Here is a 25,479-nt window from a genome sequence, read left to right on the forward strand (position 1 = left end):
GCTCTGTGCAGCTTCTTGGACCCTTTGAATTCATTCCTTTGATTTGATGACTCATTCTATTCTGTCTAATGAAACCTGAACCAGCAGCTGAAAGTAAAATGTTTCTTTATCAAACAAGGGCAAGTAAACCCACTGATTCCACTGAAGCGTACATCCAATTACTAAAAAGGTTAGCAAAACTGGAGTTGGTGGAGATGAAAGCAGAGCTACAAGCACCCTGGACTTTGGGACAGGCAGAAACACAAAGCTACAAACACATTAGACATCAGAGCTAATTGGATTCACCAGTGATCACGAACCCTCACAGTGTGTTTGGCCCTGAGTTTAATTTAGTAAATAGTCTCAACCAAGCTTTACTTCAGAATCATGGTCCAGAAAAACAAACAGTCTCATAAAACAATACAAAAGCCACGTTAAGAGGCACCTGGACCAGTGTCCACAGTGGAGACAGATATAAGACGTCATACTTGTTGAGCCCACATTCATCTCATTCTCACAAGTGTTGATGGATGGAGGGAGACTTCTTAATAAGGCACTGAATGTACTGACTCCAGCAGCAACAAACATTTAACCTGCTCTGAGCCACACAGGTCACTTCAATAATAACCTCATGGCATTAGAAGCTACTTTCCATAAACTTTCCTACAGTTTCTCCGTAAGTGTGCCATAAACAGTGGTGTGCACTCTGCTCTGAATAGTGAAGTCTTCACTGTGTACATGCAAAATTTGAATTAAATTTGCATAAGTGGATGTTTGCTTGGTCGTCCATCATAAATCATTTCCTATAAATATTTTTATCACACAGCCAGTAAAACAAATGGGAAACACAGGAGCTACTGGTGTGAGCTAACACACACATACGTTATTATCTGGAGACTTAATACACCTCATTTGATATTAGTGTTATACAGATCATGCTGATAACAATTAAACTAGATGCTTTAATGCTTTTGGCTTAATGCTACAATCTGTTGATCTGCTGATTGTCTGAATGATGCTTTTATTCCCGAGTGTTCGTTAAAATAATTTCCACATAAGATACATTTACAAAAACTTACAGTATTGGTGTTAAAACCTGGATAGCATGAAAGTTTAAACTGATAACAGTTTGATATAAACATGAGTTTATTAAGGCAGAATTGTTTGAATCGCTGCTTAATTCTGAGGAAATATTTTCAAAAAACAAAACAAAAAAGTTATAAATATGTTGAATCGCAAGTAAATGATTATTACCTGTGGAAGTTTATGCTGTCAGAATCTGCTGCCGTTTATGGATAACGGAAATGAAATAGAGAAAATGTTAAATGTTAGAAGCCTAATACCTGCAGACTCATTTGTATAGAAATGACCTGGCTGAGGCAGAAACATTCAACACTTATATTAAAATTCCTGTTTAGTATGGAAGTTTGTTTGTGCCACTGAAAACATGTTTTTTTTTGCCAAAAAAATCTATATTCGGGCTAACATCACAATTTGACTTAATAATTAGAGATTTCGAGTTGTGTATTTTGAAAGTTTTACTCAGAGGGATACAAAGCTAAATGTTCAAGGACTGAATCCACACCTTATGTCTGCCTTAGTTAACAATTTCAACTTGTCCCTAGTTTTGTTTTTACACCGACAAAAACTGGCAAAGGTGATGACAATTGTTTCTCTATTTCCAAATTAAATATTCACCTTTTCCTGGAAAGTCAGGTCTGTGTGGAATGTTAATAAAACTCCTTTTACCCCATGGCTGGCCACCAGATTCTGCATAAATAGTCTGGAAACATTAACCAGTTTGTTCTGCCTTTCTTTTCTTAAATGTGCACAATTGAAACTTGGTGCTGATGGATTTCCTGCTCTCAGTAGCTTTATTGTCTCTGGAAACCATTTTGGTTATCAATGATTCTTTAGTCCAAAAGAATTTGGGAGGGATGCAAAGCTAAATGTTCAAGGATACACTGAGTCCACACTCAATGTCTGCCTTATCGCTTCAAACCAGCTGTCGCCTGTCATCTCAAGGACAGGAGACCTCAGTTTTATCAGTGCTGCTGGGACCAGGTGGTTGACAGCACATGTTTTGGATACTGTGGTTTTGCAGCGTGGCCCACCTTGGATTTGGTCTGTGCTGCCACATCCCACAGATGCTCCTTTGGGATCTGGCAAAGATGGGTCAAGACTTGACCCTCAAGCTATTCCTGAGCAGACTGACCTGCTGGGCTATGTTGCTGATGTAGGACAGTGACAGTTTGAGTCACTCGAGCTATTGTCTTACTTTAACATTGCAAGTATTTGGTGTATTTAACTGTTACGTGGGTTGCAAACCAAGAAAAGACCTTAGTGAACAGTTTTCCGAACCACAGCAGATGATAAGATAAGAGTTTTGATTTAGAATGGGAGACTTTAGGCTTTAGACTTTAACAGTGGCTCAAACCAAGACACCACAAACAACTATTATTTTTATAACAGGGTAAGCTATAATTAATAATTTCATAGTGTGAGGAAGACTCAGGTAAAAAAGAACCTTCAGCAAAAATAACAAAAACCCTTTTTTTTTCAGCCATGGCATGAAACTTACTTTCCATTTAGTCAAAGGAGCTTGCAAAGAAAAGCGTCTGGTGATGATAATGCTGATATTACAGCCAAGTAAGAAGGTCGACTCAGCCAATCTTGCAATATTTCTTCCAACAGATGGCGCTCTATAGCTGCAGAACTAAGCAGCTTCAGCAGGTGTCCTCTTTAGAAGCTGCAGCTATGCTGAACATTACCGGCATCTAATGAAAGCCAGGGCCGTGCAGAGATGTTTGAAGGGGCGGGGGGGTCAAAGCTAAAGTGATTTCATTATCCACAGTTAACAACCTTGCACTTAATCCATAATAAAGTAATGATAGAAATGTTATAAAATATTGCGTTTACAATTGTTTTTATACTTGAGTAATAACTTTAAAAAATCTATACACATAAAACACGCACAGACACATGCACATACAGTGACATTTTATAGTATATACTGTACGTACTATGGTCAAAAGTTTGCATGATGTTGCTGATCCAGAATCCTTCCCATAGGATTTATTCCTAGTGCTATAATAATAAAGTAATAAGGACAAAATAAATAAATAAATATAAAAGAATGCATTTATGAGGATCCAGTTTGTTTGACTATCCACTCTGTGCAAACCCTAAAAAAAACAAACAAACTTGGGGCACCCATCAGGAAAGGGGCAGGTGCTCTGCTACCCCCCTCTGCAAGTGCCTGATGAAAGCATCCACAGATTGTTATGTGAGCCAAAAGTATGTCCAATAGTAATAAGTTAAACGTGATTTCAGAAAGTACAGATTACCAGATTTTGAAGTATTTACTAATTTCGGAGTATCTAATTGAATGATTTAAATCCAATGTCGCTCTTTTTGTGCGTGATTTTAGTTCGGACAGACTTTACTGCGAATATCCGCGTGCGTTCCAACATCGTGCCCGCGCGGTCAAACCGCGCAATGGTTCAGCTGGAGCAAAAACAAAGCTGGGGGAAAAACAGGACGGTGCAGCGGAGGGGCAGTTTGACCTCCCACCGGAGGAGTGGCGTTGAAGGAAGGATGGTCCAGGAGATAGAGGCTGCACGCTGAGCGCAGCTGCTGTCACAATGCCACATTCAAACTTACTCTAAGAAGTGGGAGCAGTACCTCTTATCTGCATGCCAGCGAAGGAGGGACAATAAGAACCAAAGACACAAAGCCAAAGATCAATAACACAGAGGTAAGTCCGCAGCTCCAGTTTCACTTTAGACAGCGGAACGTGTTCCGGCCTCGTGTACATGCGTAAAAAGACGCCTTGGTACGAAATCAGCTTTGTTTTCTTTTCATTTTTCTGCAGGTGTCTTCAGGAGCCGGTAGACTTTTTCTTGCTTTTTGTGACTTTATATGCTCAACTTGGTAAATTATCACAATACTCAAGAGTGGGCTGCGCGTAAAATGCGCAGCTGTTGTTTTGGTCAGGCCGTTTGCTCGTTCAACTTGATTTGATGGTGTTTTCTGGGAGCCAAAGGGTCTGCACACAAGTGCAAAGTTAATGAAGTCCGCTTGTTTGATCTTTCGGTGTGAATGTCAGCACCATATGTTGCATTTTTCCTGCGTTGTGATTTTAAGTCTAACCTTTGCTAAACTTTTACAGCGGCAGCAGCACATGTAGCACATTGTTGTGATTCCTGTGTGTAAGACTTGTCCGTGAAAGCAGGGAAATCACCTCTCTGTGTTACTTTGTCAGGTCAAACATCAGCAGCCGCTCGCTCCTCTGATCCGCTCTACTCAGCAGGGAGATTTATTGCACGCTGAAGAGATGAGTGGCACCAAGAAGTAAGTGATCCCGTCAGACGCTTTTTCACAGCATAGTTAAGACATTTTATATATTAAGATTGATTCGAACACACGTGTGTGAAAAAAAGCTGCTGATACTTGTGAGCAATTACGATGTTTTGATTTAAAAAGTAAAAGCGTAAAAACAGGCGTTTAATTTGTTCTTTTAGTCTCTGCCTTTCAGATTCATTTAAAATAAGAAACCTGTCAGTCAATTTGAGCGTAGCTCCCATAATAAATATCACATGTCGAGGCAGGACAGTCGTCCATTAACAAAGGCCCAGCCCTTTAAGGTCAGTTTAGGTTTAAAGATGTGAAAGTGTAAGCTCTGACACACATGATTCTGTCACCTAACGTGCAATTGTTTGGATGGTGAAGCTACTTTAAACACACCGCCTATATTTCTCTGATAAATATTAATCACAGAATATATTGGATATATTGATCTATCTTTGTATTTTAAAAACATTTGGAAGGTTTTTGAAATAACTGTAGAAACCCAGATCTTGGTGCGGCTTTATGATGGGGTTTTTCAAGGTTGCAATTAGAAACCCAATAAAGAACACAAAGAAGAAAGAAGAACACAGAGACGATAAAAGCAAAGCTTATTACAGTTAATCAATCTGATCAAAAATGAATCACAAAAAGTGTCTGAATATCTTTTGTTTGTTCCATCACAAAGATTGGAGCCATAATTTCAACATCCATCAGCACCTGCGTTTATTTAGACACCACACTTGAATCTTCAGGTGTGATAGCTGCCAAAAAACTATCCTTTTGCTGCACAACCACCCTTTTGGCTTTCAGAGTGATGACTTTTACTTCGCCCTAGTTGTTGTTAGTTGTTGTTAGGTGTTGTAGGGAGATTTTCCTTTACAAATCTGACCAGAGGTCAGAGATACTCGATACATGACCTGCATGCATTTTTTCATTTCTCACGTGAGCAGATGCCGTCAGCCACAACACAACGTGGATGCCTTTAGGCTGTTTGATGTTTCCATGGTTTGGAGACACAGACAGAGAGTGCACACTACATGCAGGTTGTAGTGAAGACAGAGAGACTGATAAGTTATCTGTGAAGGGACAGATTGCACCAATGTAAGTGCAAAGTTACAGCCCTCTAGGTTCTGATTGCTTGTACAGTTTTAATAGGGTTGTTTCAAGGTTTAGTTACTAATCTTTAACATATGCAAAGTGTCAATTATTGATTAATGAAACTTGCATAAGGGTTCATGTGATTTGCATTTTAGGTGCATTTATTCTCCATTTGTTCTAACTGGAGAGCTAGCATAGCATTATTTTAGCAGAACTTCCATTAAAAGCAAAGGTAATGGAAAGCTTTCTATGTTAGCAGCAGACTCGGAGCAGATCAGGTTCAAGGTCAAGTCCTGAACTTTTGTTGTATGAAAGAAGGAACATCTGTTGAAGTGCTGCCCAATAAAAGTTATGTAAAGGTGGACGAAGTGTATCGTCTTCTGCACTTTTTGGTAATATTGTTTTTCCCCCTTTTGGTCTCATAAGCCGCCACACATTCTTTTTACAAAGATGATTTCTTACTATAAACTTGACTGGAATCAGACTCTGCCTGTCACTTTTGGTTTAAATGAGTTCATTATGAACTATAAGTCACTCACTTGTTAAATACAATAAGACTCGTGTTTCTAAATAGCAAAGCATATGACAGAAGATGCAAAGAATGTACCTTTATGAACTCATGAGATCACATGACATGAGACTGGTCTTTAAGTCAACTTGGAAAAGTCTGAAAAGTTAAGACTGTACAGAAAAAAAACAACACATCCTTTCAGCAGAGGAATCAGTGAATGTTTGGATTGCTTGTTTTTCATTATGCACTTTAAATCTGTCAGATTATGTTTAACCCAGTACTAAAAGGTGAGGCTCAAAGGTTTTGGTTTCATATCATGCACACAAAATATGAAGCCAGATATCTATTAAACCTTTACCTCTTAAAACTCTAGAGTTAGGGTAGAAGCAGATACAAGACAGAGTTTTTAGTTTTTTATAACACGAGGTCGTTTCTTCTTCTCTTATGTTAAATTTAGTGCAGGCATGTGTGGGCGGTCAGCCGAGGCCGAATGGAGTTTTGCATGTTATGTCCTTGGTTGTTCCATAGGTGGCAATGAAGGAAGTGGGAACGGCAGCATTAGCAGGAAAACCAGTGAAGTGCAGAGATACAAAACCACAGCTTTAGCTGTGACTGAAACTTAGTGTTATTTTAAAGCTCTTAAGAAGTTGACTCAGGCACATCAAAACTCCAGTTTGTTCTTTAACCGGTAAAACCACAAACCAGGCTGCATGGGCATGGCAAAGGGCACCAATTAAGAAACAGTTTATGCTAAATTAAAGAAATATAGGAAGTTAAATCAACCAGTGTGCATGTGTAGTTAGTGCAGTCAGGAGCAAGCAAACGCTGAAGCAGTGTCTCAGGGAAGAGGGCACCACAGGAACTGAAGTCTGAGGGCTGCTGTGAGGCACAGGTGCACTGCGCCCAGGTGTGCTGGCGTATTGATTGAGAACAAATAACAACTTCTCTGCAATACCTGTGGCGAGACACACAGACAGGCAGAAAAGGATGGCGGGGCGAAGGAGCCCATCACACAGCCTTTATCTGAATATTAGGTAATATCACCAAATCCTGGATAAGAGACTCTGTAACTCAGATCATTTGGTGGATTGTTGCAAACACACACTTCTTCCTGCCCTGGCTTTATAACTTTGCCTAACAAGAGAAAAAGTAAACATGTTATTTTATATGCATGATAATTACACAGCACAACACATTAATGAGTCTCCTGACAGTTCTGTAGCTGACCTTTACCCTCTGAGCCCTCTCATCCCCAAACTGTCAAACCTTCTGTGACCTAAACCCCTCAAAATGTTGAAAACGTCCTTAAAGGTGCTGTTGTTATTTATCTGATATTGCCTAAATACACAGAATAACCAAATGTAGATCATTAATATATTTCCTGTCTTGGGGGCTTCAACGTCCGTTACCTGAGGCACTGCTGATCATTTTTTAAGATTACTGTTACAGAAAAAGGTGCTTTCATTTCCAATAGCTCAAAATGACGTCTACAGAGCGCCTGTTTTATGTACGCCTGTTTACAACACCTTAAACGTTCGATCTGAAAGTATGCCCCGCTGAAACAATGCTGCTAACTTAAAGAAAATTAGCTTGTTAGTGTTTTCTCATCTTTTAGCGTGTTTGTTCTTTTGGTTGAGTAGAAATAGATTTCTCAAAGAACGCCTCATAATCTTTTCAAATGTCACTCTGACCTTTCGACAACGGAAGACAACATTTCGTTGATGTGCAGAAAAGGCAAGAAATCCTATTTGAAAAGCTGCAAGAAGAGATTTCAGACATTTTCTTTTTTCTTTATAATCAATTAATTAGTGGAAGAAACGGATGTTAAATGAATTCAATATTTTATTGCTTTGCAGGTAACAGTTAGGAGGCTTTTAAATTCTGCAGACAGATTGGAAAAAATTGGACTGTTTCTTTGCAAAACACATGAAACAGTCTGTGTCTGCATTAAAACCTCTAAAACGACTGGTGTTGTTTTCACAGCAGCAGCAGATGTTTTGTTTGAACTTGAAGCTTTTTAAGGGCTTAAAAAGCTTCAGAATCTGACTGAACTGATGAGGAAAGATTTGTGTTTAAGGAAAGCATTATGTCATGCTTTTATCATCTGTTTCCATCCTGTTTATCATGCAAAGGCACCAATTCCCAACAATCACAACAAGATGTGTCACACAGTCTGTCCAATGTTAGACAGAAAGCTCCCACAGAGACTTTCCCTTTTGAGCAGCACAAACAACGGCAAAGAAAAGGCCAGTTATAACAGGAAGTGGCCTCCACCTGAAGCAGGTTAAGGGCGGGGCATCCAGAAACTTTTTATTAATTGACAGAATATTTAATTTTTACATGATTTTTACAGTGAACTGACAGTTCTATAGTAGGCAGTGCACTTTCTGGTATTTAATTGTTATCCTACTTTTTTGCTTTGGTATTGGACGGGGAGTCACCATCAAGAAAAACTGTAAAACTTGAAAATACAGGTTTAAAATTCATGTCCTCCTTCATGTTTTCCTAAGCCGCTCAGTGGCCCCAGGTTGGAGTCTTTGGTGGGCCAATTCTGGCCCCTGCACCTGATGTTTGGCACAGGCTTTCTGTCACTTTTCAACTGAAAAAATCATTAAGTGAACCTTGAAGATCTTAGTGATGAAAAGCGAATTTTAATAGACTGTTAAAACGACCGAATTCTGCACCCCTACTTAATTTTATCAGTTCAAAAGTCTTCGATCGGTCGTGTTAACAGACAGAACGACATGCACACAAAAGAATTGTCCTGGAAAAAAAATACTCAGAAATCTTTTGATTAAAACAAACGACATCAAAGTTTTTACCAGGAAGAAAAGCACACTGTAGGACAAACGAGGGTGTGAGGACGCTTGTGAATTATGAGGAAGATCTGGAACTTATAACTGTGAATGTTTTTGTGTGTGTGTAAAAAAACCCCCCCCCAAAAAACAGAGATTTGAGCTTAAAGACAGCAAAGTTTTTATTTCTGCTGTTGCTCGTCTTCCATAACTGGCAGTACATACTGTAAAGATCAGTATAAAATCTAGAAGGCAAAACCTGTTGTTACCTTCAAGGCAAGTCAGCCTGTAGAGACATTTGAATCCTTTTTTATTGTCAATGTTTGTTGGGAAACAGTTCGGCCCATTTGAGGTAACGTTACGTTTGTGAGGTTCTTGGAGAGTGGCGGAGGCGCCGGTACGCCAGCCTCTTACGGGCTTGTGTGAGTGTGATGTCACTTAAGTAAAGCTGGTGTAATCCTGTAAGGGAGGATGAGTATACAGACATGTGATGGCCCACTTGTTTCTTGGGTGGAGGGTGATGGAGGGGGGGCTGGCAGGCATTACCAAACAGATGGAGAGGCTTTGTAATGTGGGGGCGTGTAACTGATTAGACACAACATTTATTGACGCTCCCTTTGATGGTTTTTCACCTTGATTCTGTTTCTAATCAAAGTCAAGTGAAGCCAAAGTCACATCCGGATTTTACCGGGTTTAAGTCTCGGTCAGTCGGACATTTTTTCGCGCATGTCCAGCGCGGACACTCTGGACATCGTACTCAATTAGAGGACTTCCTGTCCTCCCCTCACCCCCCTCTTCTAGATTAAATCCATTACACCACACTTACCGACTGCACACTTTGTCCTCCGGAAGGACGACGCGTGTTCTCTAAGTTAGGATAGTTTGCTTGCTGAAAATTACATCTCAAGGCGCTGTAACTCTGGAGCCTTTGATGGGTGGAGATGAGCGCCACCAGCAGCACCAGACTGAACCCCAGTCCGAACTTACTGCAAGTGAACGAGCCCAAGCGCTATGGCTCCACGCTGTCGCTGGAGGAAAAGTGTGAACAGTCTTTCTTCCTTTTTTACTACTACAGGATGGAGGATGAGGCGGTGCTGGACCGCGGGGCATCCTTACTCAAGCACCTTTGTGATGAAGAGGAAGTAGAAGGTAAGTTTTACCTGTTGCTCTTTAGTTCTTCTATGTAGCTGCCTAAAAAAAAAGAGAAATAAAATAGATTTTTCCCAGTTTTTAAAACTTCTGAGAGGTTCCTCAGGTTCTGAAGTAAAAAACAATCCCAATTTGCCTAGAAACAATAGTTAACCAAGAAAACAGAATTTTATATATATATGTATATAATTCTTTTTAAGAAGTCCCAAAACACAGGGAGGTCGTTTAGCCTTTTCAAAACTGCCAGTTTCTACTTCCTGCATGTACAACCTGATGCTCAGCTATTCAGCGAGCTGGCAGGAGAAAGATGTGGACCACAGAGCGCGTGACGCTGTGTTTACCTCACTAATCCTGACCTACAGGACAGCGGACAGGAACAGGAAAACCTTTCAGCATTGCCGTCTTTAACATGCGCCAGTTAACAGCTTTAAAACTTTAGAATGAGCTGCATTCTGCTCTCTGCGCTCATTTAGGATTACAGGCAGCCAAGGCCTTTTGTTTTTGTTACATTTTAGATTGTGTCTGTAACAGACGAACTGAAACATTTTTTATACATGAAAGCTGATTTTAAATTCGAAATGAAGTAAATCTTAAATACTTTAAATCGAGGAACTTCAAAGTATGGCATGCGATCCACCTTGCTATTGTTTTGTGTTGCCCAGGGCCACTAATGAGACATTGGGGTATATTTACGTAATTTAAGTTCATGCCATGAACTAGCTGCACAAAGGAAGACCAATCTTCCCAACACTGACAAATACACCTGGAGTCAAGGAATGTAAGAGCCACCTAACCCGTGGTTAAAAAACTATAAACCTGTTCAATAATGAAAGCTGTCAACATTATAATAATAATAATAATAATAATAATAATAATAATGATGATGCAGGGCTCTAGAGTGCGACCAATTTGGTCGCAAATGAGACCAAATTTTTCAGTGGTGCGACTAAAAAAAATATTTGGTTGCACCAGTGCGACCAACTGTTCGGGTAACAAAAAACAAAAAAAAATCTCTGCAATTCTCCGTGTGGTCAACAACAGACACACATTATGCCCCTATAGTGGACTAAACCAATCAGAGATAGTCAGGGGCGGGACCTCTGTGATTGTCCGTGGTCCAGTTGAAAGTGCAGCGTGGATAGAGGGAGGTGAGTAGTTTGAATAAAGCGATATCGATTCATTAAATCCTGAATCGACTTTTAAATATAACTGTGTTTTGTCAGAAACGCCAGATTCTCAGATTAAAGCTCACAAAACTATTTCAACAACAACCAAACAGTAAATGAGAGCAGGTACACGGACTCCACACAAAGACGTAAACACAGAGCCGACGCATCAGAATCAGCTTTGTCTTTCTCGGCTTTCTCACCCGACGGCCCGTAGACGGACACGCCATCGGAGCTCAGCGATTCTGATGCGTCGGGTCCGCTCTGTGTTTACGTCTTTTTGCAGGTTTTGTCTCTCTCCAACCAAAATTCACCGAGCCAGCAGCAAAAGAAGCAGCAAACTGCGCTTCACATGTGATCAATGTCGTCATGAATTCCCTCTGACTTTTGCTGCTTTGCTTCCACCACGATAAAAATCACACTTCATGCACAGCTCTCTCTCTCTCTCTCTCTCTGTACTTCAAGAACAGTTTCTCGTCTCAAATCTCTGTTTTCTGCATTATTCATTCTCTTATTACCCACCAGTCTACTGTTGTTTACAGCGCTGTCGGCCGCTTTTTATTTTATTTTATTTTTTTTCACTTAAATGACCTCGGACAAAAAAAGCCTCATTTCTGTTGTTCAATACTGAAGAAATTTAAACTTAAAATAAAATAGCTTTTATGCAAAATTACAGAATATTGCAGAATATTTTCTGCAATATTCAGAATATTTTTAGCCAGCTCTGACACGGTGCCATCAACCTCTGAATGCTGAAAAAACACCAGTGTATCCAGAAAACACATTATATGCTGCAATAAATGCCCAAGTGTCCCCTCTCCCCACTGCCTGTCAGCAGCATGCAACAGCAAACAGGCCGTCAGAGGAGCCGAGATGATGATTATGTTTAACATTTTCTACAATATTGACAAAGCACTTTAAGCACAAGTTTGTTAGTTAATAATTTAGAAATGAATATTGTCTGTATGGACTGCAACTTCCTCCCAAAAAATGTGCACATGTAAAACTGCGGTGTTAAGCGATGCTAACAAGTTAGGCGCACCGGTGCGCCCATGGCAAAAAGTTAGTGTAGAGCCCTGTAATGATAATAATAATCTCATGAGTTTTATGTATATTATCAATACACACAGAAGACTTTTCACTTGAAGCTGGAATTGGGAGCAATGTTATTAAAGTGAAGTGAAATTAGGAGTGAAACAAAATAGTGAAAGAAAAATGAAAAACAGCTTCAGCAGTGATTAAATGAAGGAGTGACCGACGGCCTGTCATGGCATCGAAATACATCGAGCGATTGTCCAAACATTTATGGACCTGACTGCATGAACAAGTCATTTTTGAGATCCAAAAGGTCAGTTTCTACATATCCCACTTATTGTACTCTTTGGGGACAGAAGCTCCGCCCACCTGCTATTCAAACCTTCTGTCTGTGAGTGGCATCCAATGAGAAGAAACCTGGCTCATTAAGGTGAGGAGCTCAAACAACCAAGACCCAGAATAAACAACAGAATAATCTACTTTAAAGATGCGTATTTGTTACTGTGAAATCAGTGCTGGAGTTTACACGTCAGTCTCGGATCTGATGGCTACGTTTTGTTTTCCCCCTCTGTGCTGCTCTCTCAGAGGAGCCAAACGGACATACAGCCGGACATATAGTCTCTCCTGCTGCTGAGTCAGCAAAACCAAATCTGTATTCTTTCTGACAAAGAAGCCCAACAATCAACAACACGTTTAAAGGCTGGAGTATTAGTATGCTGTCAGTGCTGTGTGGTGTGCTGCCACTCCCCCCACCACTGGTCTGGCAATGTCCCAGCAGTGCTGTTACTGGGGAAACTGGCTGTAGCCTTGCCTCTCCTCAGAAATCTGGCGAGCTAAACAAACCTCCTGGCAAACACAAGATTTCATTCACTTTGTGCTCATGGGCGACCCCAAAAGAAGTTCTTCTTCCACCCTCCAAAAAAGAACAGGAAGTTGTTTCACAAAGCCGCTCTGGCTCCCTGCAAATCTTCCCTTCCAGCTCCTTGACTTGACTATTTTTTTATTCCTTCGCCTTCATCGCTGTCCTCTCATTCAGCCGCCTCCTTTCTTGTTCTGCTTCGGCCTATGCAAGCGTCTCGTTTTTATCGCTCGTCTCTCAGCTGTAATGGCTCTGTGTTCTTTATTAGCGCCGTCTGTCTCTTTTAGCTACTGTTCAGCCATCTGTGTCTCAGCTTTTCTGTCATGTTGAGTCACAGCAACAGGAAAATCTCCACATTAGTCTCCAAATCCACCATTGATCCAATTGTTTAATTACATAACTGTCATTTATTGACACTTTGAAGTTGCTCATCAAACACAGGCGTTTGAAATGTGTTTTAGTTTCCCTTGTACCTATTGCACTTGATGTATCCAGGTAGGCTGTGTTTCCACTACATTTTAATTTGACACTGAAGATGGAAGCTCACCTGAATTTAAAGCTTGTTTACGACTGCGTCAGGGTTCAAGCTATCTTCTCCTATGCCACCTGTGTTATGTTAAACTGAGCTACCTTGCTCTGCTATACAAATACCAGCATGCCGGCACAGAAATTCACCTAGAAGCAAGTCTTGCCACCCAGCATCATCCCTGCACCCCTGGGCAGTTATTTCATTTTAACAATTTTCAGTGGTCACCAGCCCAAAATACATGCACCGATTAAAAAGAGATTTAAAAAGTTTGATGACTTTGACTCCATCGCAGGGTTTCCCCCACAGCAGGTCTTATCCTGCTACGTTAGGCTGGAGAGACGCAGACTCGGGCAGCTAAGTGAGTTCCTGTTCAGATGCTGGCATCTCCTCTCCTTTCTTTTGTACATGTTCCATAAGAGAAACAAGCATAAAAACATAAATAAATAACAGATCAATAATTAAAAATAGATTTGAACCATTGTTAGCTCTGCCTCGGATTTGCACCCTGTCTAGAGTGTACCCCACCTCTCACCCTGTGGTACCTCTGCGAGGCTCCAGCCCCTGATACTGATAAAGAAGAGAATTGATGGATGGACATGAACTGTAAGGAGGCAGGGGAAGGGCTGATTTTGTGCACAAAGGATGCAAAAGCTGGAAAAAAAATCTCCAGAAGACTGGAAAGAAGTAACAGCTGTTTTTGCCCGTCTGAAACTAAGGAACAGATCAATAATGATCTGCTGCTACAGTAACTTAAACGTGTTAGTGTAACCAAGGCTGCTGGAAGATTTCCCATGATGCACTGAATTCTTCTCTACTCCCTCTTTTCACTCCTGATGCATTTATGTGCCATTACTGCAGGGATGCCATTAACCTTTGTCTTCACTCTCCTGTAGTTTGTGTTGGTCCCTGTCTCTCTGTGTCCCTCTTGTCTCAGTTCTCTTTCCTCCGACCAGTCGTAGTCGATGGCTGTCCCTCCTTGAACATGATTCTCTTAAAAGTCTACTAATTTTAAAATGATGGTCTTCCTCCCCACTGCTGCTGTTCAAACAAGATAAACAAGATACAAAGAGGTATCAACCAAACCACCAGTTTAATAGTTACTTTAGTTTAGCAGTAATTAAATCTAACAACTAACTAAATGCATAACACAAGAATCCAAGGAAGTAAAAACTATATTTAAAGTAAATGACACCAGTCGTCCCTCCATCATATAGCAGGCTTTCTCATTTCTCAACCTGTACTTCCTGTATTTAATAGTTTTGCTTTCAAAGACCCCAAGCACCACGCACAAAACCTTAGGGTGGGCAAAACTTTAGGGTGTCACGAGAGTTTACATTTAGCTGAAGGCTCGTTTCTTAGAGTACATGAATTCTGTTTGGATGTTTCTCCTCCTTGGCACAGGATCCCAGAGTTGTAGATTAATCTTGTGTTTGCATGTTATCATGTAAACATGGGAGTTGTGCCATCTTTGCTGAACCAAAAGCACAGAGGGCAGGAGGTCAGGTGTGGGTGATGGTGGCTCGGTCTCCAGTTTTGTCTTCCTCTGTCTCCGTTTTTATTTCTGTCATGCTTTTTATTCACCACCTCCCACACTGACTTCAGATATGTGGTCTGATTAAGCACATCAAGTTTTTGAGATACCCAGCATTGACGTTTTTAAATATTAATATAACAACACTCCGTGTGGAATTTTAACCAACCATCCATTCTCTTCCACTTATGCTTGTCAGGGTCACGAGGCTGCTGGAGCCTATCCCAGCTGCATTAGGGCGAGAGCCAGGTTCACCCTTGACAGGTTGCCAGTGTGCCGCAGGGCTCGCATAGAGACAGACAACCATTCGCATTCACATTCACACCTGTGGGTAATTTAGTTACCAATTAACCTGTCCCCACCAACTGCATGTTTTGGACTGTGGGAGGAAGCCAGAGTTTAGTTCTGAGAACAAAACAGAAGACCAGAGATGTGTTGAAGCATATTTCTGTCATTTTAGATGAAAAAAAAAAAAAGAGTTTTAAACAAACCACATCCAGCCGACCCGACGGGCCAAGGAAAGAGCTCAAGCTCTCCTAAAAGTGACGGAGGTAAACGTTGGGGGGCAGCTGTAGATCAGCCCCTGGCTCAGTGTAATATTTGCTCTTCACTCTGTTTGGACGTCATCTGAAAAATGTAATAAATGATCACAGACAGAGGAGCACAACGCCCGACCACCTAAAATAGTCCCCTTGGTTTACAGAAGCCTTCACAGTTGTTGACTTTCTCCGTCCCTGCATCAGCTCGGTGTTGTGAACTGTTGGTGTCACTGAATTTAGATGAATCCCTAAAAATAAAACACAAGGCGTTGTGGTACGAGTGAATAATGAACACTGTTGTGCTTCTAAGAGGTCATTGTTTGTTGTGCTGAGGGGTTCAGCCACTTCCTGGTTGGGTCATGTGCAGTGCTTGGCTCAGCTTCGCCCGACCTGCTCCAAAGGAGACATTTGACACCGATCGCACAGAGCTTTTTGTTCCTGGAGCCCGTTTGATGTTTGCTCTGTGATGTTGCTTTTATTGGGTTTATTGGTGAAAATAATAGATTATATAAAACAGATTGTATTAGCTTAAGTTAAAGGTTTGCAGGTATGAGAGAAGATGATGAGAATTATTCTTAGTATTCACATTTTTACTAATTTACTACAAAGAATAAACATCTGAAATGAAAAACAAAAAAAAGTTTTTTGTAAAGTTTTGGTAAACTGGCGTTCATGATTATTTGCTAAGTATTAGTGGCGTTAAACACCAACTAATCTGTTGAAACTGCAAGAAATGAAGCGTGCAGAACTAAATTATTACTCTGTTATCACTAAAGTAGCTTCAGGGGCACTTCCGATGTTTGATGCTATGAAAGAAAGTGTGTCAGGATCAGATTCAAAATTAATAAACTAATTTTATGACCATTTAACTCACAATGTAACACTCAGGTACGTGTGGCTTCAATTCTCACATACCCGCATTAGTAATAAGTTAAAGTTCAGTAACTTATGTAAAAGTTTCTCGCCTTATTCTGCACACGTGTAGATGTACAGTGAAGCCTGCTGGCATGAACCTCACATCCATGCAAATAATATGTTATTAGCATGCAGTATGGTCTGCTTGTCAGCCTGTATACGAGGGATGTAGCCATGCAGTCGGTGGTGGCTTCACTGCAGAGTGTGACTTGATGGCATACTGCTGCCACTGTTACGCTGCTCTGGTGCCATCGCTCTGCTCTGATCCATGTGAGAAAGCTCGAACTGAGGTGAGAAGTGGTCAAGATCAGATCGAGTCCACAGGTTCCTCGTTCCTCGTCGTTCTTATTGTAGTGATTAAAAACCAGGCTTGGGAAAAATGCTAGAATGCTAAAATGCTATGGTGTGTTGTTAGGGATAAGAGAAATATTTTTAATGTGTATCTGCTCATTATATTGTTTTATGTACTTTAATAAAGGCTTGTAGAGCAAGGCCGCTTTTGACTCCCAAACTAAGTGCTCAGCCAGACTGAAAAACAGGAAGTTTTAGTGCACAGCCATATTAATAGATAAGACACTGAAATGAGGAACTTGCCATATAAGCAATGTTTGAGACTGTGTGATGTGTAAAGTACCAAAATCACACCTATATGAAGCACAGTTTATGATTCAAATGTTAGAGCTCTTGCAACTGGCGTTTGAGCTGTGCAGGGGTCTCTCTCTTCCGGAAGATGATTGAATAAAAGAAATGTCAATATTTTAACACACTATGAGTCGGTTTTCTCCGTTCTGTCATGGGGACAAAAGCATCGGGTTTAATAGTGTTTAGGAAACAGGAAAATATATAAGAAGTTGATCAGAGATGAAGAATTATGGTTAATAAGTTTTCTGTCAGTGATGTTTGATAGTTTAAAATTGTATTATCTAAAGGTCAGAGGCACATCTGCTCCACTGTTAGGCTATGTGTCCTGAACTTCAGCACTTTTGGGTGCCAATATTTGCTTTATTTATCTCAACATTGCATAAAAATTGTATGAACTTCAAAGTCCTACCTTTAAATCTTGTTTGTATTCTAAGATCTACTCTGCACTTCTGAGAAATATGCCCCCGACATATAATATAAATGAAAAAGATGACTATAAATGTCAATATATAAAACTAAAACTGAGCATTGTTAAATAACAGCTGACATGAAGCGAACAAATCCCCTCAGGAAAGCCACCGAACCACACCTGAATTACAAAAATAAAAACCTAAAATTGAATAACTGGTTTTCACTAACCAATAAAAATGGTGGGATGCTTTAACTTTTATCAGCTCCTGAAATGAGGTGTTTAAAAAGCACTGCTTTAACATCTGTGTATGTAGTGCAGACAGTGCATCTGGTTTATTTTAATGCTTTATAACAATGTAACTATTTTCCTCATTTAAATGATTATAACGTGTTGAGCTGAGGGCTGTATTCACAGGGTGACTATGAGCGCACAAGCCTTCATAGATATTCTGGCCTTGTTGTCATTTCTGGAAAGCTCGGACGTTTGTCTTTGCGGTATCATGGCGCTGTGAATTTGTCAGGATGTTGCGTGTCAGAGTTCATCTTCCTTTCTGCTTTATTTACAGGTCACCACACCATTTACATCGGCGTGCACGTGCCCAAGAGCTATCGACGTCGGAGGCGTCACCGCCGGAAAACCGGCCACAAGGACAGAAAGGAGAAGTTGATGGAGAATGTCTTTGACAAGTCGGAGACAGAAAACAACGACGAGGCCAGCAACAGCATCCTCAAACCTCTCAGTAAGTTCTGATGGACTCGGTGTCAGGCCTGATTAGAGTTCACGTCTGTCTTTGCTGAAGGCTGCTCTCTTTTCCAGAGAAAAACGCTTCTGTGACTCTGCGTGACCTGAGCAAAGTTGCTGAGTCCACTTAGTGGCCAGAAATAGCTTTGTATGTCCTGCTAAGTGACAAGTCTGCCTCGACAGAGGACAGTGAATTTCTTAGGAAGTCGTGGTTGTGAAGATGCGAATGCAGTAGTGCTGAATCGTCCCGTGGCTTTGTCATAATTTTAGACAGGAATATGTCTGTTTTGGGTATACGGTAGCATGTATGTTGTATGTGCTGGTGTTTGTTTTTTGGTTGCCTTAACCTTCTTAGAAGTGTAAAGTGCAAAACGCCCTCAGGCTGCTGAGATCAGTGGATGCTCAGACAACCAGTTGTGAGGAAACCAATAGAAGAGGCGGGTTATACTGGGTGACATAAGTATAAGCAAAGCTCTTAATGGTATCAGCATTTTTCTCGGTCATTGCCGTGTTCAAGTTAAAGTTTCAGGTCAAGTAAGACTAAAATCCTTCTGGCACCAGAAACCTTTAGTGATGTATTCAGTCACAAAGAGAAAAGCTCACGACTTAGTCAAGTGAACAAACTGAAAGGAAGCTCAGTGTTTTCGTCGAACTGCATGAACAGTTTGGTGAAGATGGGACTCTCCTGGCAGTTTTTGGAGAAACAGAGCATCATAACGCTGATGAGTCCTCGTGAAAACAGCTTAAGATGTTCTTGTGTTCTGCCAAGTCGTATAATGAGGCAGACCGCTGTCATTTCCAGAGAATGATGCAATTTTACACATGCCTGCATGCGCGTGATGTGACAAGAGGACTAAAGTGTGCCAAAACTGGATTTCACAGTGTGCCCACATCACTCCATGAGAGGGATTTTCATAAATCCAATCACAGAATAGATTACAGCCGGCCCATCTGGTTGGTGCTGGTCACTGTCCACATGCATGTTTAGCAAAAACTGTGTTTTTTTGGTTTCTGGGATATTTTTTAAATTACAGTTAGGAGTATTGAACAGCATGGGGCTGAAGTCAACTGTAACTGGCTTTTATAGTGTATGAATTCATTTTTTTGGTATGTTTGTTTAGTAAGAGCTTTGTGTTTTTATTTGTTTATTGCAAGTAGAGAATGTGTCATGTATTAAAGTCTATGATTATTCATCATCAGTGATAGCTCACCAATCAGTAATACATGTTTCATATGGTAAATGCCTGTATTTGTATAGCGCTTTACTAGTCCCTAAGGACCCCAAAGTGCTTTACACAACCAGTCATCCACCCATTCACACACTGGTGATGGCAGTTACATTGTAGCCACAGCCACCCTGGGGCGCACTGACAGAGGCGAGGCTGCCGGACACTGGCGCCACCGGGCCCTCTGACCACCACCAGTAGGCAACGGGTGAAGTGTCTCGCCCAAGGACACAACGACCGAGACTGTCCAAGCCGGGGCTCGAACCGGCAACCTTCCGATTACAAGGCGAACTCCCAACTCTTGAGCCACGATCGCCCTCGTATAAGTTCTAATTCGTGAAAGGGAAGGCTGTGTTTTTGTTCCTAAAACTCTCTGGTGCTGTCGGCGCCTCGATGGGGGAACAGATGAAACCTTACGCACTCTGATTTGTTGATTTGACCACTAATAAAATGTCCGTTTTATTAGCGGTCAACACTGTTTGCTGTGTGGAACACCACAAACGCAGAGCATACGGTACAGTTGGTGTTGTTGTACAGTCGGCTGTTCTTATGTTTTATTGTACGTAAACAGACTTTTGCACATTGTGTTGATGTGCTCCATTTACTACTACACGCGAAAAGTCTCTCTTTTTAAAGTTATGAGCTGATTACTTCATAGATGAGTGCCAATTGTAACGTCAAGCTTAGCTGCATATATGAGTAACTTTCAGATTTCATTGTCGTCATAGTGAAATAACATGAAATATTCTCTGATCGATAGACTACAGGTAGGGGTGGGCGGTATAAATGGTATACGGTCGAAGCGATATGAATTTGGCCAACTGTAGAGATTTTGACTATACCGCTCTACCGCGATAGCGCATGTTGATGATGTCATCAAGCTGCACCTGTTTTGGTTGAAAGCATTGCCACTGTCACTACCCGATCTGTACCGAAAACCCGATCGGTACCACGCATGTGCAAATCTTACCTCACTTCCTCTCTTTGCCAACACTGCGACATTTAATGTATTGGAATGACACGGTCAGCGCCCAGTTAGCTGCTAGCATTTCTCGACAGCTCTGCCTCCTTTTCGACTGCCCGGGACATTTAAATAATGGATACCTCGTATACAAACAAATTCAGGCTTTTCTCCTCAACAGAGAGTGTCCCCCGATTGAACAACGACGCTGTAAAATAAGAAGAATGGCGCCTAATTACAGACTTAATAGTACAGACTTAGTAATGTGCCACGTGAAGATTCATCAGCCAGATTAAGTGTTTACTGATGACTGACAGTGATAGCGGACATCATCATCATTATTCCAATCAATCCTCTCCACACAGAAAAGCTTAAACACACTCGACTATCACTAAATCAAATTTAACACGCACACACAAACACGATTTGTAATGACGCAAATTGATACGATTGATGCATCTACTTAAAATCTTGTACGAGTTCGAATCTTAGTGATCGCAAGGTTAGAGGTCAAAGGTCAAGTTTTCTGAAAATCTTGTGAATGCGATAACTTGAGAGGTTGGAGATGTAGGAATTTGAAATTCATACTGTATCACCGGCCATCGGCAATATTTTTTAATTGATAAAATAACACAAATTACAGGTAATTTTAAACAAAAGGGCAGAGACGGGACAAAAAAAATTAATTACCTTGAGGGTTGATTTCATTCGACATATAGATTAACTACATTCACCGTCAAGCTTATGATCAGTTCTCCTGCAGTCATTTCAGTTTTTTTTATATAATGTCAAATCACAGCAACAGTTGTTTCAAGGTGCTTTATGAAGTAAAGACTCTGCAATAATACAGAGAAAACCCCCAAATCAAACAACATCTTGGAGCAACCACTTGGTGACAACGGGAAGGAAAAACTCCTTTTTAACAGGAAGAAACCTCCGGCAGAACCAGGCTCAGGTGGGAAAACCGCCTGCTGTGACCAGTAGAGGGTGAGGAGAGGGAGACGGGACAAAGACACTATGCTAAAGAGACCCTAATTTTAAAAAAGAAGACTTTATTAAATTCTTTCCATAAATGAATCCCCATCACCTCATGACATCCACAACATGGGTCCTCCCAAGTGTCATCCTCTACAATTGTAAAACTCAAATCTGCAGGCATTCAAACACTGACAGGCATGCAGTAATGTCATGCTGTTATTCACTCCATGTTTGTCTCTGTGGAAAACATGGCCGCCCCCAGGGGAGGGCCGTGTTCTTTCTGAACTCAAATCCTCTTGTTTGGTCAGATGGACACTGCAGGGACTGCAAGTGCGTCCTCCCGGCTACGTGCATGTCCACTGCACAGCTTTCTGACCCTGCTCATTTTGATGAGTTTTGGTTTTTCCTTTTAAATCCTAACCTTTTACTCATCTTTTTCTGCTCTGGGGTCAAATGCTCTTTCAAAGTGGATTATAGGGATTACTTAGAAACTTAGCTTGCACACAGATAATAGCTTTAGTTTCTCAAAGTCACCGAGAGCAAGCTGTGATTGCTATAATTGTTTTTTGTATACGGATTCCTAAATGGAAAGAATGGAAACCTTTATGAGCTTTTCCTGTTTGATAAATGCAAAGATTTAGAGAGCAAAGTTTTCTTCTTATTCCTGAAAAGCATAAATGTGTGGCATGTATGCTATCCCAAAAACATTTCTAGGTAACAACTTAACAAAAAAACTATGTTTACACCACAGGATGGTCTGTGGTACTTTAGGATTACCTTAATCCTAAACATATTCCAGCTGTTTGCTTACCTGGTCAACACACAAGAATGATTTTTAAAAAGAAACACTATACAGAACACTTCACTGTACTTTTCTGTGTGTTCACTGTAAAGCCTGAATGATTAAAGTGCTGCAAAAGTATGTTGAAAACTATAGATAGAAACATATCACACTATCATTTTATTTACTTTAGTTATTCTTCTACACTTTTTGACACAAACTACTGAGACATGCATGAGGACATGCAGAGGTTTGGTGTGACAGAGGAGGATGCTGGGGATCAGGTGAGAGGGAGGCAAATTCCCTAAAGGGAGCAAAAGTGCCATTAAACTATCGTGACATAGTAATTTTTCAGGGATCAATGCCATAAACGGCCACTGACGAGCTGAATATTCGAGGGCTTATTTGGATGCTTTTGGTATAATTTTGTTAGAGAACTTGTCTAATGAAGTGAGACAGAGCAGCGAGTACCAACTCATTTATTTTACTTGCAAGGAAGCAAAAGCATAATCTATGTAAATGCTCGCCCACACAATCCCACGAGTTTCATTTATACACTTCTTTGAACGTTATCCTGGTAACAGATATGTGTGCGACACTCTTGCAGAGAAACAGTTCAGTTACACAGTGAACTCGGACATCTGGATAACAGATAGCAGAGGAGCCACAACAAGGCCTGAGACAAGGACAGAGAAAGATTCCTTCAGCTTGCAGTAAAGAGTGTTGCATGGCTTTAATAATTTTTCCATCAGATATCTAATATTAATAACAATAACTCATTATTATCTCATTTTAGCTGTCTTAGTGATTATCTCAGCACTTTTTGCCTAGTTCACTTATAGTGATTAGCTTAGCTATAAGTTAGCAAGCTACTGAAGCTAGCTAAAACATGCACACATGGAGTCACTGGACTTTTTTTTAATGATCCACATTTAACGCAAGCTGCAGTGTTTCAAAAATGTTTGTTTGAAGTATCGTAACCTAACAGTGTTACTGATGGGCCTGCAGGTTTTTAACTGTTTTTGCTGATGCTTGCTTCTCATTGCTGGAATCTGGTTTAATAACTTGTAAAATTATTTAAACACATTTTGTTGTAGTGTGCAGCCTACTTTAAATCTTCCTTTAAATGCACAGGCTCTACTTCATTGCATAGCAGATTGATATCAGCTGCTTCTCTGCCACTCATTTCAGTTTCCTCCACTGTGGCAGCTGCAGCTGGAGCTGCAGGCATCGTTCTCCTCTTACAACCACCCAACACCCAGGCACTCCACATTTCACTCTTACAGACCTATTCTGTTTTTCACCCACAAATTTAAAAGTGATGTGAACATCCAAAGTAAAGAGTAGACAGGAAAATGGGGAAGAGAGCAGCAGCAAAGGATCGCAGGTCAGAGTCCAACCCAGGCCGCTGCATTTCAGCCGTAAGGCTGAATCAACCAGTGAGCTAAACTGACAGCCGTATGGTTAAACAGGTCTCTATTTGAAAAAGTAACAAACAATCTGTTTAGTAATGCGTCTCAGCACCGCCTTCTTATATCAGTTAAACATGACAACAAAGTGGAGCGCGCTCCCAGCTGAGCTGTCGTACGCAGGAGTGAAGGTCCTGCACGAAATCGAGCTTTCTAACTAAGTAACAGCACATTTATTTCATGTGAATTAAACATTACTTGGGATGAATGTGGCTTGGAATCAAACTTACATTTGAGCTCAGTGGAGGCACAGAGAAAATGTTTTTTACATCCAGCACACCTGCAGACAGCACAGTGGTTTCATTTCAGGTTATTTCCCGCAGCTGGAATTTGTTATATTGGCCACCTCAGCTATCACAGCAAAATACCAGAGCTAGATGTTCTTGATATAAATACTGTGTTCTCAATGAATCACCCTCAGGGTGTCACTCTGTATTCAAGCCGGTCCCTGCTCGCTGCCTGTGTGCTAGCTCCTCTGCATACTGAATGTCAGACTTGAAAACATGTCCTGCACTTTTTTTTGCTTTGAATGAGGTGAAATGGAGACACAGATATCATTGCATGTGTGGCCAAAGACAATGAGCATGTTACTACATCCCATGTAGCATTTATACTGCACTGAGATTTTCAGAAAGGTCAGAGTAGATGGAAGGTATTTGTGTAGGATGCATGTCAAGAATGGGACTAAACAGGCCTTTAGTGGCAGTCGCACTAAGCTTTCTGCCGGGCAGCATTCTTCCTCCGTACCCTATCCCATGAGCCTTTGCTGCTGGGACAAAGTCCTCTTTGTGTGCCCATGGCTCTTGGCTAGAGCACACAGAGCTTTGAAATTGTGTTTGAACGATGGGATTTTCATTTCTAGCCCTCCTTTTCGTGCTTGCTCTCACCCCTCTTTGCTTTCACTCTGACTCAACCCGCACCCTCCCCACCAAACCCACCTTTCTCTTAGCAACTGGCCGAGTAGGACGGTATTGCTCTGACACTAGCACTATTTGTGTTACCTCTTCATTTTTATATTGGATCACAGCATCTATTTCTCATGAGAAATTTCAAAAATCCTCGGACACATTTTTGTGTAACAGCAGTTTAGGTTGCGCGCTGAATATTTAGCTGTAAAACTTTGGGGAATTCATTTTTAAAGACGCTTCTAATTTACAGCTACATATTTGCATTCTTTGACTCTGTTATAGTAACTTTGGGTGAATCACAACTCAAAATAATCCAGATTTGAGAACTGGTGCAGCTCGTCAGTCTAGCCTCATCATTTAAGCCACTTTTCTTCTGATTGTCTGCCTCTGATAATCAGGAGGGTTGAACTAAGATGATCATATTAAGTGTATCCCCTCTTGTTGACATCATGCAGAGCCAAGAATAGAAAGAATTGTGTGAAACAGCATTTTATACCAGTCTGAATTCCGAGCTTCCAGCTCACAGCATGTCCTCCTCCCCAAAGGGATTTTTTCCTCCCCACTGTCACCAAATGTGAACATCTACTCAGGTCTACATCACCGTTTGATTCTTGATTCTTCCAAACTGCATGTCAAAGGATCCTTGGGCAAGATGCTGAACACTGAGATGCCCCTGGTGCATTCATTAGAGGGCGAGTGTGTACATGAATGTTAGACAAGGCGTTTGGAGAATAAAAGCGTTGTATGAATGTGTGTGATTGGGTGAATGAAGCTGGTAGTATAAAGCATTTTGAGTGCTCAATTAGAGTAGAAAGGCCCTATGTAAGTACCGATCCACTTACCATTGTACGAGGAAACGTGTGACAGGAAATAGAGCCATTCATAAAAGGCCCTTTAAAATGTGT

General features: G+C 41.0%; 1 protein-coding gene across 8 annotated transcripts in view; it reads left to right on the plus strand.

The window, feature by feature from the left end:
• Positions 1-3,563: 3,563 nt before the first annotated feature.
• slc4a4a (solute carrier family 4 member 4a) overlaps positions 3,564-25,479 on the plus strand; it is a 63,575-nt gene continuing 41,659 nt past the window's right edge. For 3 of the 8 annotated variants that reach the window (XM_026186484.2, XM_026186481.2, XM_026186483.2), the window contains exons 1-2: positions 9,574-9,882; positions 18,076-18,249. In XM_026186484.2, the coding sequence (XP_026042269.1) occupies positions 9,675-9,882; positions 18,076-18,249 (382 nt within the window). In that variant the 5' untranslated portion in view covers positions 9,574-9,674. Of the gene's footprint in view, positions 3,737-4,243; positions 4,333-9,532; positions 9,883-18,075; positions 18,250-25,479 lie in introns of those variants that run through there. The other 5 variants (XM_026186482.2, XM_026186485.2, XM_026186480.2 and 2 more) reach the window with 3 other exon arrangements.

Source organism: Astatotilapia calliptera, chromosome 12, assembly GCF_964374335.1.
Source record: "Astatotilapia calliptera chromosome 12, fAstCal68.1, whole genome shotgun sequence".
Taxonomy (NCBI): Eukaryota; Metazoa; Chordata; class Actinopteri; order Cichliformes; family Cichlidae; genus Astatotilapia; species Astatotilapia calliptera.